This window comes from Gobius niger (assembly GCF_951799975.1).
Source record: "Gobius niger genome assembly, chromosome: 16".
Classification (NCBI taxonomy): Eukaryota; Metazoa; Chordata; class Actinopteri; order Gobiiformes; family Gobiidae; genus Gobius; species Gobius niger.
The window spans coordinates 27,333,051-27,350,144 of NC_136867.1; the positions used below are offsets into that span (position 1 = coordinate 27,333,051).

The 17,094-nt window shown below is 43.4% G+C and overlaps 1 protein-coding gene across 1 annotated transcript in view; it reads left to right on the forward strand.

The window, feature by feature from the left end:
• LOC306976395 (uncharacterized protein) overlaps positions 1-16,590 on the forward strand; it is a gene marked incomplete at both ends in the record, with an annotated part of 31,326 nt that extends 14,736 nt beyond the window's left edge. Inside the window, 16 exons of the mRNA XM_079574312.1 lie at positions 25-279; positions 1,555-1,854; positions 3,015-3,242; positions 4,161-4,277; positions 4,378-4,701; positions 6,067-6,411; positions 6,547-6,725; positions 6,920-7,136; positions 7,850-7,948; positions 8,169-8,333; positions 9,626-9,973; positions 11,876-12,012; positions 13,116-13,245; positions 13,671-13,844; positions 13,986-16,082; positions 16,555-16,590. Of these exons, the coding sequence (XP_079430438.1) occupies positions 25-279; positions 1,555-1,854; positions 3,015-3,242; positions 4,161-4,277; positions 4,378-4,701; positions 6,067-6,411; positions 6,547-6,725; positions 6,920-7,136; positions 7,850-7,948; positions 8,169-8,333; positions 9,626-9,973; positions 11,876-12,012; positions 13,116-13,245; positions 13,671-13,844; positions 13,986-16,082; positions 16,555-16,590 (5,151 nt within the window). The remainder of the gene's footprint in view (positions 1-24; positions 280-1,554; positions 1,855-3,014; positions 3,243-4,160; positions 4,278-4,377; positions 4,702-6,066; positions 6,412-6,546; positions 6,726-6,919; positions 7,137-7,849; positions 7,949-8,168; positions 8,334-9,625; positions 9,974-11,875; positions 12,013-13,115; positions 13,246-13,670; positions 13,845-13,985; positions 16,083-16,554) is intronic.
• Positions 16,591-17,094: the final 504 nt, after the last annotated feature.

Sequence of the window (17,094 nt, forward strand, 5' to 3'; positions counted from 1 at the left end):
CGTTTTTGCCAAACTCTGTCCCAGAACCAGTCGCTGGACGATTCTCAAAGACGGTCCGTGGAGGACGCGGCGAAGGAGACGGAGGATCAGTGGAGTGGGGTTTCCCGAGCCGCGGAGCAGGCCCTGAACGCGGCAGAGGGCGAGGCCGCGGTGCAGAGGGAGTACGAGGCGTTCAGGGACCACTGGGAAACGCTGCAGTCGTGGATCCGGGAGCAGAAACAGAAGGTCATGTCCGTCACGGGACTGGGCTCGTCTGAGGAGCGGCTGCAGCTCGCGCAGGTGGGATTCAAAGGGAGAGGAAGGGAAAGTTATTGTGTAGAGATTTTCACATGACACAAGTCGCCCCAAAGCGCTTCACACGAGGGAGGACGTGTTTCATTCACTCCCAAGACAGTGGTGGTAAGATATGTTCAGATTCCCCTGGGCAGACAGACAGAGGCACAGCTGCAAACATCTGCACCAACCATCTTCATACTTCATAATTCTAGATCTCAAGACTGTATCTGTGCATGTCCCAAACCTTTCAGTATCTCACAAGCAAATTTATTCTATTATAGTATTTACAATTCAGAACAAAGCTTGTTTCTACAGCACCTTTACAACTCGAACAGCCCAAAGTGCGTTAAGGGGTGTCTTAAAGGTACATTAAAAAGGTTTACACACCCTGGCAATATTTCATCATATTTCATCATTGAACCACTGTGGGGAGAACTCAAATGTGCAGTTCTTGCAAAACATCTCAGGAATCTACAGGAACTGGAGGTTTTTTGCCAAGAGGAATGGGCCGCTTTACCATCAGAAAAAATAAAGAACTTCATCCACAACTACCACAAAAGACTCTGAAGCTGTCCTTGACGGGGCGGCACGGTGGTGCAGCAGTTAGCGCTCATGCCTCACAGCTAGAAGGTCCCAGGTTCGATTCCCACCTGGACGGGGCCTTTCTGTGTGGAGTTTGCATGTACTCCCCGTGTCTGTGTAGGTTTCCTCTGGGTACTCCGGTTTCCCCTACCACTTAAAACATGTACAATAGATTCCCCTCTGGGGCCAGAACTCCCCTGAAAAAGAGTTTCTTAATCTCAGTGGGACTATCCTGGTTAAATAAAGGTCAATAATAAACAATAATTGATGTTAAAGGGGGAAATACACAGTATTAGGAACTGGGGTGTGTAAACTTTTGATCAAGGTCATTTTGGTATTTTCTTTTTTCATTATGATAAAAAAAAAAAAAAAGGAAACTCAGTTGTTTCACCATATATGGCTTCACACAACCACTGACTATGAGTAACTATTTATGTTATATATTATCTTTCATATTCTTTGAAAAATAGTCAAAAATAAAATAAATTCTGCCAGGGTATGTAAACATTTGCGCACACAACTGTATGTGGACTAGTGCTCCGGCCAGACATGGAAATAAATATCCTTAAGACAGCGGGTAAATGAAGAGGGTTGTGTAAGAAAAGTTGATTCAAGAAAGAAACAAGCTGGAAGAATGTCCTTCAGAACGGTTAAACGACGTGTGATGACACCATTTGCTTCTTGTTTTCTCCCCAGGCTGTTCTGAACTCCAAACCCGAGGGCGACTCAAAGCTGCGTTCCCTGGAGAGAGAGGCCCAGACTCTGGAGCCGCGCCTGGACCTGACGCGGCGGGCGGAGGTGGAGCGGATGGTCTCGGACGCGGAGCAGCAGTGGAGGACGGCGCTGCAGACGGCGGCTCAGGGCGAGCTCAGGAGCCTCTCGGACGACTTCGAGAACCAGAGCCAGACGACACAGGGCTGGATCAGAGAGAGAGCCCAGCAGCTGCAGAGCGTGGGCAGCCAGACGCCTCCCAACGAGAGGATACAGGCGGCTCAGGTACCTGCAAACAAGGGGGTCAGACTGATAGGCAGATAGTTCATTAAGAGGCAATCAATTAAAGTCCAACTGGCATTAAGTGTAAATAGAATAGAAAATACCAAAATCATGGGGCAAAATCCTCCAGGGCAGCCGTGTCTACAATAGTAGCTTATCACCACCAAGTATGGAGTGAATGAATTATGCAATGTGAAGCGTCTTTGAGTGTCCAGAAAAGCGCTATATAAAACCAGTTTCGTGAGCCTTTACATGATCCAAGTTTAGTTGCACAAAATTAAACAAGTCAATTTCCTAAGTAGATAAAAGGGGGCAGTATATTGTGAGGCGTAATAACAATGATCCGCACGCTGTAATATCGTCAACGGTGGCCTATTCCTTTAATATAGAACCTGCAGTTACGCGTTGACCTGAGGTGGCAGTAATGAGTATACAAATGACCAACTTGCATCTAGTCCCTTTAACATTCTTAACCCCCACCAGAAAAAAAAATTGACAAAAAACAAAAAAGTGTTGAAAAAAAGCTTGAAAAATGGGACAAAAAAGTTAAGATCAGTTTTGTAGGTCTTAGCTTTCAAATAAGGCATTACATTGTTGAGAAGCTTTTAGATTAGATAAATGTGCATACGTAAGGCGGGGGGGAAGAGGTTAAACAATTAGATTTTTCTCCGAATTCTGTCAAAACAAGACACAAAATGTGCAATATCTGGATTAAAACTAGGCTGAAATGTATCTTAAAGAGAGTCATATCTTGACAAGTTAAAATGACTGGAATCAAGAAAATTTTACCCTAATACGTAAGTAATTTTGATTTGAAATCAGCCAATGGAATGAGTAGTTTTGCACTTAAAATAAGAAAAAAATCAAGTAAAATGAGATTGTCTAATTTTAAGATGAATAAGATTGTTTTTCTTGTTTTTCCAATACATCTTACTTATTTCAAGCAAAACGTACCTATTTTTAGATTGCTTTTTGTCGTGTAACACTTTTTATTTTAGACTCTCATTGATTTTGTGATTAATTGAGGCTTTTCTGATATCGATATTGCATTGCTTAATATTGCAGTAACAATAATTTGCCATTAATTGTTCTATTCCTATTTTGATAAACTTGATGATACCATCACATACGGACATGTTGAGGTAATGCCTTGTATTGTTCAGGCCGTTCTGAGTTCCAAACCCGACGGCGACTGCAAAGTGAATAACCTCCGTCGACGCGGCCAGAGCCTGAGCGACCACAGAGACCTGAGCGAGAGCCGGAGGCAGCAGCTCCATCAGACGGTGAAGGACACGGAGGAGCAGTGGAGAAACCTGCAGCAGAATGCCAAGGACCTGCAGAACGCCGCGGAGGAGCGGCTCAAGGAGGAGACGCAGAGCAGGCAGCAACAGGTGAGAAAACACACAAGAGCAAGATGACACAAAAATATCTACAAACAGCTGGTCACATGTCATATGTTTCATGTTGTGTCTGTGTCAAAGCGACTCATTGGCTCAGAGCGTTTCAGTGTGTTGCCCTGACGGCTTTGAGCAACAAGGCGCTGAACCAAGGAGTTTACTGGTCCATGCTTTGGCGATGTAGTAATAAGTGAATGTGCTGCATTTCCCTGTTGTCCCATGTGGTGAAAGGTTTGTGCACCTGGCCCTAAGGAGCGCTATCTACTGCAAACTGTGGCTCAATTAGCTCTGACTTAAAGGGCAAGTTGGCCATTTTATACTCACTACTGCCACCTCAGGCCACATTTGTAACTGTAAGTGCAGGATTTTAGAGGCAGTCTGAGCTCATTCTACACATTAGGACATGGCTGGAACATGTAGGGGGAGGAAAATATATATTTGTTTATTTTTTTAAACTCCCTAAAGTCCCTTTAACTACTATAAAACTAAATAGAACTATAAAAGATCACAAATTGATGTCCTGCCCATGGTCCTGCCTCGGAGCAGCAGAGCCGTGGAACAGACACACATTACAAAAACAATGACTCTTACTTATTGGCCTATGATGGAGCTGATCATGAAAACGTCACACTCCTGTTTGAAACCTCAATTGCACTTTGCTTTGATTGTGTTGGTGCTTCAATCATGTTTACCAGAAGTCGCATTAATTAAGTTTGTCCACAAGAGGTCAGTGTGGAATGGAATGAAGCAGCTCTGAAGCGTTGAATCTTTACGATCTCTACTGTTTGCACATACTTGCTCAATACTGTGTAGTTATGATTGAGGTTTTTGGATGGTAATTCCACCTTCGGTACCAGGATTCTCAAAAAACATGGACAGAAAAACTAAAGCGCTTTTTTGTTTGTTTTGTAGCTGCAAGAATTTGACTCCCAGAAACAGGAAGTCTCTGTTTGGCTCAACAACCTTCAGCAGAGACTGAACTCACTACAGGATCAACCCACGGCAGAGGACAGACTTCACACGGCTCAGGTGAGGAGATTTACAGAACAGAAAGTAATATACACAAATAACTTGGTCTTGAAAATCATCTAAGAATCCAAACTTCTAAACATGTCTGTGATTTCTCCAGTCCATTCTGAGCTCCAAAGCAGAAGGCGACTCCAGACTCCAGGAGCTGAGGAGGAGAAGCCAGAGTCTGCGCCCAGACTTAGACGAACAAACCAGATCTGACATTTCCCGCGCGGTGGAGGAGCTGGAGGGGCAGTGGACGGGGCTGATCCAGGGAGCAAGGCAGGTCCTGGGGCAGTCCGAGCGGCAGTGCGCCCTGGAGAACCTGCTGAAGGAGTACAAGCACCTGAAGGAGGGGACCACAGCCTGGGTCCAGGAGAGAGAGGAGAGGGTGAAGGGTCTGGACGTGAACGCAGAGCCGGAGCGGGCCATCAGCACGGCACAGGTCAGTCTGTCAGAAGTTCACTGTCGCTTCTAATAAAATGAGGCTGTGTTTCCAAACAAGAACAATTGAAATCCCAAGCACTTAGAAAGATTAGTAATGTAATTTAAAGACAGTTCACAATAAAGGGTTATACGTTTGATATTTATGCTTTATTTGATTTATTTTGAACACAACATGTTGCTAAAAAAAGTTGAAGTTTTTATAAAGAAGTATAGTTAGTCAAAATGAGAGATTCAAAGTGTTGGCAGTCAGTGACACATGGTACTCCTGAGGTAATCCATTCTCATTAAATGGAATTGCTGCAGTAGTTATTTTTTTTTAAGTAAGTCAGTCAAAGATGACATCATGACTGATCCTCCGTCTGACGCAACAACAGCATTAGAGCAGAACAGAGTGACATCTTGCGTGCAAACAGATATTGCGCTAGTGCTTGCGTGGCCAGGACTCGGGGGCTTTGAAACTGACTGAGGCGTGGTGTGCTACTGACTGCAAAAAGAACGAGGCGCTTCTTCCCCATTTCCCTGCTCATCTTTACATTAGCATTGCGCTCAGCCTCTTGTACTTCCTTCAGGTCCTACAGGTCAAACTAGAAAAGTTTATTCCACTTTGAGTTAAACATTGGAGAAAGAGAACATACCGCTGCCTCTGGCACGGCGCAGAAACGTGGTCAAAACACCAGTACATGCGTCACCCACCCCCCATTGGACAAATGCTGCCCTCTGGTGGGAGTTATGGAATCATTTAGAGGTGCCAAGCTGTATTAAAACAGAAAAGAAACCCCTAAATACAACTATGAAGGTAAGCTACATGCTAATGTTATGCTAACACCAGCTTAAGCTGCGCTAACAGCGGCTAAATGCTAATATCGGCAAAATCCCCTTTTATAACAGCCGTATGATGTTGTGAAATATTAAATCCGTATGACCTGCGTGTCAATAGTGAGGACTGTCCACTCTCTTTAGCCAACCAAAGGCCAGAGTCTGTTCACGCCACATCAGACACGGGTCAGCGCTTTGGCCACAGCCAGAGGTCGGTCCCAAAACCTACACCTGGTCAGCTCGACAAAGCGCCTGATACGCACCTGCATGTGGAAAACCATCTTTAGTCTGGAGCTGAAGTTATCACATAGCGCACCCCGACTTTGCAAACGTCTCGTCCACAGTCAGCGTAGAAATGCACGATCAGGCCCAATATCTGTAAAGGTAAATGATGGATCAGCATTAGTTCCAAATAGAACATAGCAGCACCTTTAATTGGGTTTTATTTTCTTCTTACTCTTTACAATGCCACTTCTGTGAAGAGCAGAAACCGTTCAGGAGATTATTCCACACACAATTTAACAACCCTTATCATTGCATTTCCCAGATGATCCTGAGCTCCAAACCCGAGGGCGACTCCAAACTGTCCGACTTGAGGAGGCAAACCCAGAGCCTCTTGGACCGGGACGATCTGGACGGAGCGGCGAGACTGGAGGTGGGCCGCGTGCTGACGGACACGGAGTACCAGTGGAGGGACGTCCTGGCAAAGGCTGAGGACACGCAGAGGAGAGCCGAGGGCCAGTACACCGTCCACAGGGAGATGGACGCCTTCAGGGCCCAGGCCGACAGCACCGAGTCCTGGGTGAAAGATCTACAACGGCAGCTGGAGGAGAAGGGGAGCGGAGCTGCAGGCACAAAGGCCCAGATAGAGGAGAGACTCAACACCGCACAGGTGAGGGCAACCTTTATCCCTCAGTCACCACAAAAGTTACGCTGTGCTCATTCATAAAGCCATAGAAAATGAAGGAATTGCAGCACAATGAATAAAGAAGTTATGAAAATGGCACTTTGTTATGTCTTTCCCCAGCTGGTGCTGAACTCGTGGCTGAACGCGGACGCGCAGCTGAAGGAGCTGAGGAGACGAGCCCAGAGTCTGAGCGAAAACCCGGACCTGGATCCCGACCAGAGACCGGAGCTGGAGCGCAGAGTGGGAGAGACCGGGGAGCAGTGGAGAGAGGCCCTGAAGGTGGCAGGGGACACTCAGAGGTAACACAGAACTGGCTTTTTTATTCCACAAATTATCTCTTGTGAGCATTTGTGAGACCTAATAACTGTTATAGGTTGGTGAAGGAAAAGGTACTGCATATATGAAATGAATTTGTGCATATTAGTAAAAATGTACTAATGCTAATAGAGTAAAGCCCTTCGTCTCAGCATCCGCCTTTCCTTCGCCCTCTCAGGCAGCTGCAGGCCGTGTTGGAGCGGCTGGTCTCCTGTCAGTTCCAGCGCTCTCAGTTGGAGTCTCGTCTGTCTGAGCTGAAGACCCAGACCTCGGGGCTCCCGCGCCTCTTCCCGTGGCCCGGACTCGGAGAGAGGAGGCAGGCCGCGGACCAGGCCAGGAGCATGATCGACCAGACCACCGCTTTAGCACCGCTGCTCAACGACACACGCAAACAGGTCAGAACTAAAGAACACTATCAAAGGACACAGTGGGCTTGATTACTTGATGAAAACAGTAATATTTCATGTCAATGTTGAGATTTTTGACTAGTTATCTTCCATAACATCTTGGTTTTATTCTGAAGCTCACCCTCTTTATGATGCTTTGTCCACTCCCCTTCTTATTTCCGTAATTTACGGACTATAAGCCGCTACTTTTTTCTTTGAACCTTGCGGCTTATACAATGATGCTGCTAGTTTGTAGATTTTCACATACTGAAACTCCAACGTGAGAAAGACGCAATAACAGCTCCAAATCCAAACATAAAGTTGTGGAGATGATGGAAAGCTCATGTGGTTTCTTTCGGACAAATCCCTCTCATCTGCCATTTGCAGTGTTAGGGCACTTTGGAAAATGTGTACAAGGAGCTCAAAATGCAAGGTCAACAAATAAAAGGACACTACATCAAAACAAATGAAAAAAGTGAAAATAAAAGCATACATTTAAACCTGGCTCTATCCATTATTTAGATTTTGTTGCTGAAAATATAGGCAATTTTGGTCATTTTTATGCAAAGGTTTTAAATCTCTAAATGTATTTATTTTCTCCCTGTTCACCTGCAGCGTCTGGCCTTTACGCATGATTAAAATGCATAAAAAAAACTAAATTGTCGTCATCTTTAAGTTGTTTTAATGCGTTCTTGTGAAGTAAGTGTGCTTGTGTTTTCCAGGCTGCGGAGCTGGCAGAAATCACCCAGGACCCGAGCTGGACGTCCACAAACTGGGGCGAGATGGAGCAGAGCATCCCCGCTCTGCTGAAAGAGCTCACGGTGAGTTTCAGACAGAGGAGAGAGTTTATCTAACACATAAAACAATGGGACTGTATATCCATAGATTCACTTTGTTCTGTGAGATCCCCATGTGCCTTTTACCTCAGGGTTTCTCCAACAAAAAGCAATAAAAGTCATTAATTATGTTGCACAAAATTAAGGAAAATGCCATATTCAGTGGGTCTGTAACTGGACTGTAATGACCCCTCTCTGTTTGCAGGACGCCCTGAGTTTCCTGGAGGAGGGGATCCTCACGGAGAGACAGTGCACTCAGCTGATGGAGCAGCACGAGGCGGCGCAGGACTGGCTCCGGGACCAGGTCAAAGCTCTGGGACCGACTCCCACCGACAAACAGGGCCTTCACAACGACGTCAACACTCTCAAGGTGAGGGACAGATGGTACTTAAGGGGGAAATAAAAGGCTAATAGGTACATTTGTCTTTCATTTGGTAACTAATTTTAAAGAAACTAGATGCAAGTTGGTCATTTTATACTCACTACTGCCACCTCAGGTCTTACGCGTAACTGCAGCTACTACATTAAAGGAACAGGCCACCGTTTTTCCATACTGTGATATGTTCTTACCTGAGCTTAGACGAGTTGATACGTACCTGTCTGGTCTTTGTGCGTGTCCATGGAAGAGCGTGGTAGCTTCCAACTTCACCCCTGTTCGGAGCTATAGGAATATAATGGGCCAAATGCTAGCAGCATCTTTGGTCTTTGTGGGTGACTGAGCGCACGCATAAAGACCAGACAGAAAACAAAAAAACCTGATACACTTTTATTTATGTCAGTAATCTACAGCAAAAGTTTAAAATTGATAACTCTACATTTAAAAGATAATCCTGTTCACCTGCAGTGTCTCAATTTACATGAAAAGAGATCTTTGTAGTGTAAAAAACTTGCTCGAAAGATTTCTTGAAATGAGTGACTCAAATCAAGGGTAAATTTACTTTTTATTTATTTATTTATTTACAAAGCATGAAAATTTATACTGTATCATACAATTTATATCACACTGTTTGTTGATATTGAGGTCTGCTTTGTAAAAGGGAATCCCCATAAGCGCATGTTAGGTATTTTTGCTGGGAAATAAATAAATAGCTTCACCTCTGACCTCCCGGGCCCGAACCCATTTTCTCTGGTTCGGCGTTACTCAAATTTAAAAGCTTCTCCACTGGAGAGTTTACGCCGTATATGCAAGTGTAATGCCTTATTTGAAGACTAAGACCTACAAAACTGATCTCAACTTTTTTGTGACTTATTTATTATGTTATTGCTGCTTTTCAAACATGCTTTTTTTCTCTCTCTATTATTATCGTGTTTTCATTGTTTCTAATTCATTTTTTGTTGCTTTTTTTGCCACATTTTTTGTTCACAGTCTATAGGCCAGTGCAGTGCCTCAGCTGAAAGCTTAGATCTTGTAGTTTCTAAAAATATGTGTCAGATTAGGCCCTTTAATTAATGCACTGATTCAATGTGTGAAAAATTGCAGCTTCTCAAATTACATTTTCAAACTTTGTTGCAACCAAATCTTTTTTTCAGTGACATTTTTAAGTATTTAATCCCTGTCTGATTTACTGAGCTTTGAACCCCCAAAACACAGCATTTGAGGGTTGTTTTTCACTAATAACTCTCTTATTAAAAAGTGAATAAATCTCCTGCGTGTTTGTCCAGGCTCTGCTGCAGACGGTGCACAGGGAGCAGAGGGAGATGAAGGAGCTGGACGAAGCCCGGGACAGTCTGCTGACCCTGTGCTCTCCGGGAGGCCGAGACGCTCTGACTCTGGACGTCGGCCATCTCCACGACCTCTGCGCCGCCTCCGAGCAGGAAGTGAAGCAGCACCTGGCGTCCTGCGAGGCGGGTTTGGGGGCGATGGAGAAGCAGACGGCTCAGAGGAGCGAGGGGCTGAAGGGAAGGACCTCGGCTCTGCAGTGGGAGCTCAGGTCTCTGGACCAGGCTCTGAGCTACAGCCAACCCCAGAACAACATCACACAGCTGCAGCAGCACTGGCACAGCCTCAAGGTCCGATTCTCAGGTTTATTCAAAGGAAATGTTTTGTTGGTTTGCTGTCCACAGATTTCCAGGAAGTACTGTAACAAGTAAGGGAGTGGGAGAGTTCAAAGTGAGAGAATGAGTGAGAAAGGTGTGCAGAGAAGGATTTTAGAGTGAATCTTGATTGTTGATACCTAGTTTTATGAATACTATATTAAAGGGATGTTTCAGGATTTTTGACATAGGGCCTCATTTCCTAGTTGTCCAGAGTGTTGCTGATTTCTGGAGATATTTTTTTTTGTAATTCATGCAGTTCTTATATTTGAAGAGTTTAGTGGTGCTAGGCTAGTGCAAGGCTAGCGCATTTCTATGGTATCAGCTAGCCTGCATTAAAAACAGTCTGACCCGCTCCACAGAGCACCAGAGGCAAATCACTTATAACACCAGACTAACCATATAAATGTCTGTGTCCATAGAGTAATTTTTGGAATATAATTGACCTTGCATCACATGAATGATCGCATTTTAAGGGACTATTTTCTAGCAGATCACTCCGCCGCCGCGTAGCTTATACATCCACAAAGCTGATGCTGCTTAAATATAAGTTATTTTAAATGCAAAATGGTTAAAATTATTCTATGGACACAGACATTTATATGGTTAGTCTGGTGTTATAAGTGATTTGCCTCAGGTGCTCTGTGGAGCGGGTCAGACTTTTTTTAATGCAGACTAGCTGATACCATAGAAATGCACTAGCCTTGCACTAGCCTAGCGCCACGAAACTCTTCAAATATAAGAAATATCCAGAAATCAGCAACACTCTGGATAACTAGGAAATGAGGCCCTATGTCAAAAATCCTGAAATATCCCTTTAAAGGAATAGGCCACCGTTTTTACATACTAAGATATGTTCTTACCTCACTTTAGACGTGTTAATATATCCCCGTCTGGTCTTTGTCCGTGCGCTCTGCCAGGCAAACGGAGCACATACGCAGCCTCTCCCACATGTCATATAGCTCCAAAAAAGCTCACGATAGAAGCTACCAAGCTCTTCCACGTGTTCCCTATTTAAATAAAGTTACGTGAAGTGTTTTCATGCGAAGTATATTTACCCAGAAATGTAACGTGTCGATTTTATAAGCAAATAAAAAGGGGGACTATATTGTGAGGCGTAATGAAAAAGGGGGACTATACAATATAGTCCCCCTTTTTATTTGCTTATAAAATCGACATGCTACATTTCTGGGTAAATATACTTCGCATGAAAACACTTCACGTAACTTTATTTAAATAGGGAACACGTGGAAGAGCTTGGTAGCTTCTATCGTGAGCTTTTTTGGAGCTATATGACATGTGGGAGAGGCTGCGTATGTGCTCCGTTTGCCTGACAGAGCGCGCGGACAAAGACCAGACGGGGATATATTAACTCGACTAAAGTGAGCTAAGAACATATCTTAGTATGTAAAAACGGTGGCCTATTCCTTTAAGTGGTCAATTAGTTCACATTTCATTCATTCTGGAAAAGTTTTCTTCTTGATACATCAACTTGCCCAGGGACTACAGGTGTAGGTTAGCATATTGTGCTATAACCTGGCACCAAGCTTCTTGACTTGGTCAATGTGCTGTTGTGCACTGTCCCTGTCAAATAAAACCATACCATAACTACAACATTGCACCACACCGGCTGGTTTCCCACGCTTATTCATTCACACATACTGACATGTTTGGTGTCCACATGTAGCACGAAGGACGGTCTGTAACCGAGATGACGCTGTAATCCAAATATGGTCATTTCCTTTGTGGGAGACAGGGTGCACGTGCAGACAAAGGGACTAAACTTTAGGGCCATTTTCTCCAAATGAGGTCTCCAAACGTTACAGTCTTGGACAAAAAAATTCTTTGTTGTTTTATCAACTTGTTGTTTTTCATCAGAATTGCGAAAAATCTCTGGGGGATTTGAGAGTGAAGCTCGACGAACTGCTTCAGGAAGTGACTTCAGCTTCGGCGACTGAGGAGCTGCCCGCGGAAATCACTACCGTGGTCAAGTCTCTGTCCCAGCAACACGACAGGTAACGGACCAAACCTACAAACGAATGTCTTTTATTTAAGTGGAAGATATTAGCCAAATGCTCTAATAAAAGCACCGTCATTTCTGGACTATTGAGAGCATCAAAAGTTCCAAACCATTACAAAAGCTGGTCCAAATACATGCTGTTATAAACCCAGGCTTCACCGCTGCTTGGCATGAGTGGAGATGGAATTAATTTATTGATAAAAGACCTGTATTTGCTTTGGTCCCAGCTGCTTCGCCTCAGCTGCTCTCCTTACCTCAGAAACTCCATTAAAAATCCCATCTGGCCTCTTCACTGCTGTTCTAATTACTAAATACCAGTGGCGTTCCTCAGAAGGTCAATCTGCTCTTTCAGCTGTATTCAATTCAGTAGCAACAAAATAGAGAAAGGGCTGTCCCATGTTTAGAGCAGGAAGTAATTACGGAATTGCTCAATTATTTTAAAATAGCTTTCTTTTCTCAATCTGTAACTCTGTTGTAGCAAGTAGCAATAATCTCATACACTTTTTACAAATAACATATCTGTATCTTTATATCTATCTTTCTCAGTCAGTTTTACCCAGAACTCCTCCGAAAGAACACAAATCAGACCCAAAAAACAAAGCAGGCGACAAAACTGAAAGCTTTTTGCACTTACGTCAAAGCTTAATGCACAAAATATGATCTGTCAGAGAATCACAGCCTCTTTTCATTAGTTGTGGCATAAGATTTGTTTCACAGACACATTTTGTCAATCAAAAAGTGTGCCTTTTATCAATCGTGTAGTGAGTTTTCTGGCTGGAATTATTACAGTTTTATGTTAAAAGAGCCAGTCTTTTTAACAGCTCTTTGAAAAGAACAGATCCCAAAGACTCAGCTCCCAGAAAAGGGCCATAAATCCCATCACTAATTACTATAGCAAAATTGTACATATTTTTGTATTATTTGAACAATATTACAGTAGTAAATTGTGTTACATTAAGTTTCATACTAATTGCGACTCGTGTGCTATGTTGAAATTTACTTTTAGAACAACATATTTCAATGTATGCATTGTTTGATCTGACTTGGTTTTGTGTTTTTTGTTGAGCTACATTATTAATTCTGTCTTTTTTTTCCCAGCTTGAAATCGAGGTTGAGAGACCACGAGACGTGCTGCTCCGATAACACCGATCGCTGCTTCAAAGACTGTCTCCAGAACCTGCAGCAGTGGATCAACAGAGAGGCCCCAGAGTCTGGCGATTCTCTACAGGTAAAAACTTCCAAATTAACCCAATGCCTTGCCCCTTGAAGGGAAATGTCAAATATTTCATAATACTGTATGCTACTATTACCGACTTATGTGTGACTTCCATAATATTTGGCAGGGCTATGTCAAATACACTGCCTGACCAAAACAAAGAAAGGTCACATGTTCTACTATTTGGTTGTAGTGCCTTTAGCTTTGATTATAACACTTTTGCAGTGGGATTTTTCAACAAGCTTCTGTCACAAACAAATTCAAAACAAATCCCAAACTGCTGTATATGATATGAGTCCCTGATTGGGAGTCTAAACTGCTAAATTGCTTAAAAAATAATTATTTCCCACATTCTTCCCACACTTTCTTTTTTACTCTTTTATCATTACACCTTTTTTGTGTGTGATATTAGACATTTTCTCTTCCACTGTGCACAGGAATCATTGGAGGAGGGTGAAAAGTACAAGCTCGACCTGCAGGAGGCGCTCTCACACAGGCAGTTCATCTCGGACTGTCTGTCTCCTCCAGCCTTTGAGAAACTGGACCAGGAGAGCTCAGAGACTTTGGCCAAAGCTGAGGCACAGAAGGACGCTTTGCACAAGAAGAAAGAGGTATTGAGTTTGAAGTAACCCACATTATATTTCTGGAAGCTTTAGCGTTAGTCCTTTTCTTTGTAAATCGAGTGCTATTGTGCTTTGTTTTTGTTAATGTACATACATATTCCTAAGATATTTTTTCTTTCTTTTTTCTAGGAACTTGCGTCAAGACCCAAGCAAAAACCTTTAGCGGCCCAACTGTCCAGTGAAGCAGCTGTGGTGCCACCTCCGAGAAAACACAAGCGCACGCAAATGACCCCAGCCTCAAGCATTCAGTCGATCAACATATCGACAGAAGAGGAACCAATGCAAGTCGAGCCTGTCGTATGCGTCAACGATGCACCCCAGCGCATGGAGGAGGCTATTGCATCGAGCATTACAGGAGCTAAAGTGGAGACAACACAAGCTGCAAGTCAAGAAACGCCTGTGCCATTGAGAAGAAAGTCCAAAACAGTGACCAGCGAACCAGAGACAAAGCAGATGAAATTTGACGCTGAAATACCTGAAACTTTTGAAACTAAACGGATATCAACAATTATTCTTGATGAGCCACAGGTGTTCATAGCGCCAAGCAAAGTAGAAGAAATAGACAGAGAACAAGCCGGAGTTGAAGAATTGGATAAAGCAGATGCAGGTTTTACATCCGAAGTTGCAACGACAATTTTGCCCGAAGCTGTTCCACCAAAACGAAAGCCAAAAAGTCCAAAACTGCCATCAAAAGAAATGGAACTCAATGCAAAACCTACAGAAATCGCAGAAGTTGTAGCTGGTGCAGCAGTCATACCAGCAAGAAGGAAGTCAAAGACAACACCCCCGGCTGAATTACCTATTGAGAAGTCTCGTGATGAAAGTGCTCAAGAAGCTGGCAAGCTTTCCCCAGCAAAAAAGCGATCGAAAAAGTCGAAAACTTCACCAGAAAGTGCACCCAAGGAAGTGAAAATCAGTGAAACCCAAGAAGAGGCCAAGCTTTCAGAGTTGAAAGAAGCGAAAGCATGTCAAGATGTACAGCCAGAGCAAAAAGAGGACGTGGAGGAACTCACGTTGATGGCACCAAAGAGAAGATCCAAGATGGGAGATTTACCTCAAAAGACCTCCGATACTGCTGAAATCTATGCATCATCGGAGTCTGTTAATGTTCCTGAGGCTTCGGCAAACGGAAAATTGTCACCACCCAAAAGAAAGCCAAAAGGTCCAAAGGCATCTCCTGTAGTAGTTGAGAGCGATGCTCCTAAGGAAGAGGCTAAGCAAGAAATGTCTTCCAATCAAGAGACAGATTTACAAAGTACTGTTCAACCTTCACCTCAGCTGGATAAACCTATGGTTGAAAAGCTAAGTTTATTTTCCGAGGCCCAATCTGGAAAATCTTTTGAAGAAAGTGGCAGCCTGTTTTCGCCCAAGAGAAAGCCAAAAAGCCCCAAAGCATCTCCTGCAATAGCTAAGAAAGGTCTGCTGATGGAAGAGGGCAAGCAAGACACTCAAGTTCAACAAACAGATTTGCAAACTACAACTAAACCTCCCTCTGAGCCAAGTATTGTTCCTGAGGCACCAACGGAAAAGCCGCAGGAAGGAAATGGCAGCTTGTCACCAACCAAAAGAAAGTCAAAGGGAAGGCCTAAAATATCTCCCGAACTAACTAAAAAAGATGTTGAAGAGACTAAAGATGAAGCCAAGATTCAAACCTCTCCAACGAAAACTACTCCTTCAGATGGTGTTAATGTATCACCACCAAAAAGAAAGTCCAAAAAGGCTAAAGATTCCCCGCTGTTGTCTAACAAGGACATGGACGAAGCTAAAATCCAAGCTGTGGTTGGAAGTTTGTCTCCACCAAAACGCAAGTCAAAGGGCAAGAAAATCGTGCAGCAAGATTCATCCGAAGTATCTCCAATGGATACCACATCAGAGGTTGTCAATGCAAATGAGGAATTAAAGAAGTTGGCTACGATAGTTTTGGAAATGCCTGGCACTGTCCCACAAATGATTTTTGAGGAAGCCATCTTCAAGCCAAAAGAAAATGTCACCACAGAAACAGCAGTGGATAGTCAGGGAAGACAGACAGAAGAGACATCAACAGTTGGAGACCAGATGCAAATTGAAGCTACAAGTAAGAAGGCTCAAGTTACTATTGACAGCATCGGTCCTGATTCTGTGAAGCCCACCGGTGAATTTCATAGCTTGGGGGATCTTGAAGAGAAGAAAGTGGCAACGATAGTTTTGGAAATGCCAGAATCTGCCATTCCAATTAGTCATCCACAAGTTAGTGACAAACAAGATATGAACACATTAATGGATGATATTGATGATAATATGGAAACAGACAAAGCTAAAGATGTCAAAGAAGTTGTTGATGTACCGACTCAAAAAGAAATGCATCCACCAATTGCAATGGTTGAAGACATTCCAAAAGATGTCATTCCCGTTGAAGAGACTGAAGAAAAGAAAGTAGCCATTGTTGTTTTGGACATGCAAGAAGACCTTTCAAAAGCAGCAACTCGGGCAGATGAGAAGGAATCAAAGCCGGTAGTTAATGTACCTGTAGAAGAACCATCTCAATTGGCAGGTCAAATTGATAATCAACCTCTAAAAGCAGCAAAAGAGGTCATTGCTCCTGCATCTGCAATGGACACTGATCAAATACAATGTGTTGGTGATATGCAAAAAAATCAAGACAGCAAAGTTGCAACGATAGTTTTGGAAATGCCTGATCGTGAACCTTCAACTGTTCTAGGAAGTGCCCCAGAAGAAGCAAAGCCATCAGAAGTAATCCAAACTCTAAAAAGAGAATCCAAAGAAGCAGTGGTTCCTCAAGAAATTCTAAAGGACTTTGAGACAAAACCAGAACAAGCCTCTGCAGAAGATGTGGTTGCAGTTTGTGAACCACAGGAAGCGTTGATCCAAAAAGAGGTGGGAGAAGACATCAGCATTTCAGCCGTAGCAGAAGAGCCAGGCGTAACTCAGAAAGAAGAATTGCAAATTACTTCAATAGGTGACAAGACCACAATTTCTGCGCCTGAACAAATGGACCTTACTGAGCCAACTACAAGACCAGATGCTGACTTGTTGGACGGTGAAAAAGACATTGAGAAATTACAGCCTTCTATTGACCAAGAGATGATCAAAGATATTGTAAAAGATGTTTCAGGGGCTGTGCTAGTCCCAGTGACAGAACCTCAAGAAAAATTGGCCTCTCAAGAAGTAGAAATTCAATCTCGCACTCAAGAAATTAGTCCACTTTTTGTAAATACCAAAGAAGATGTTGCAAAGACCA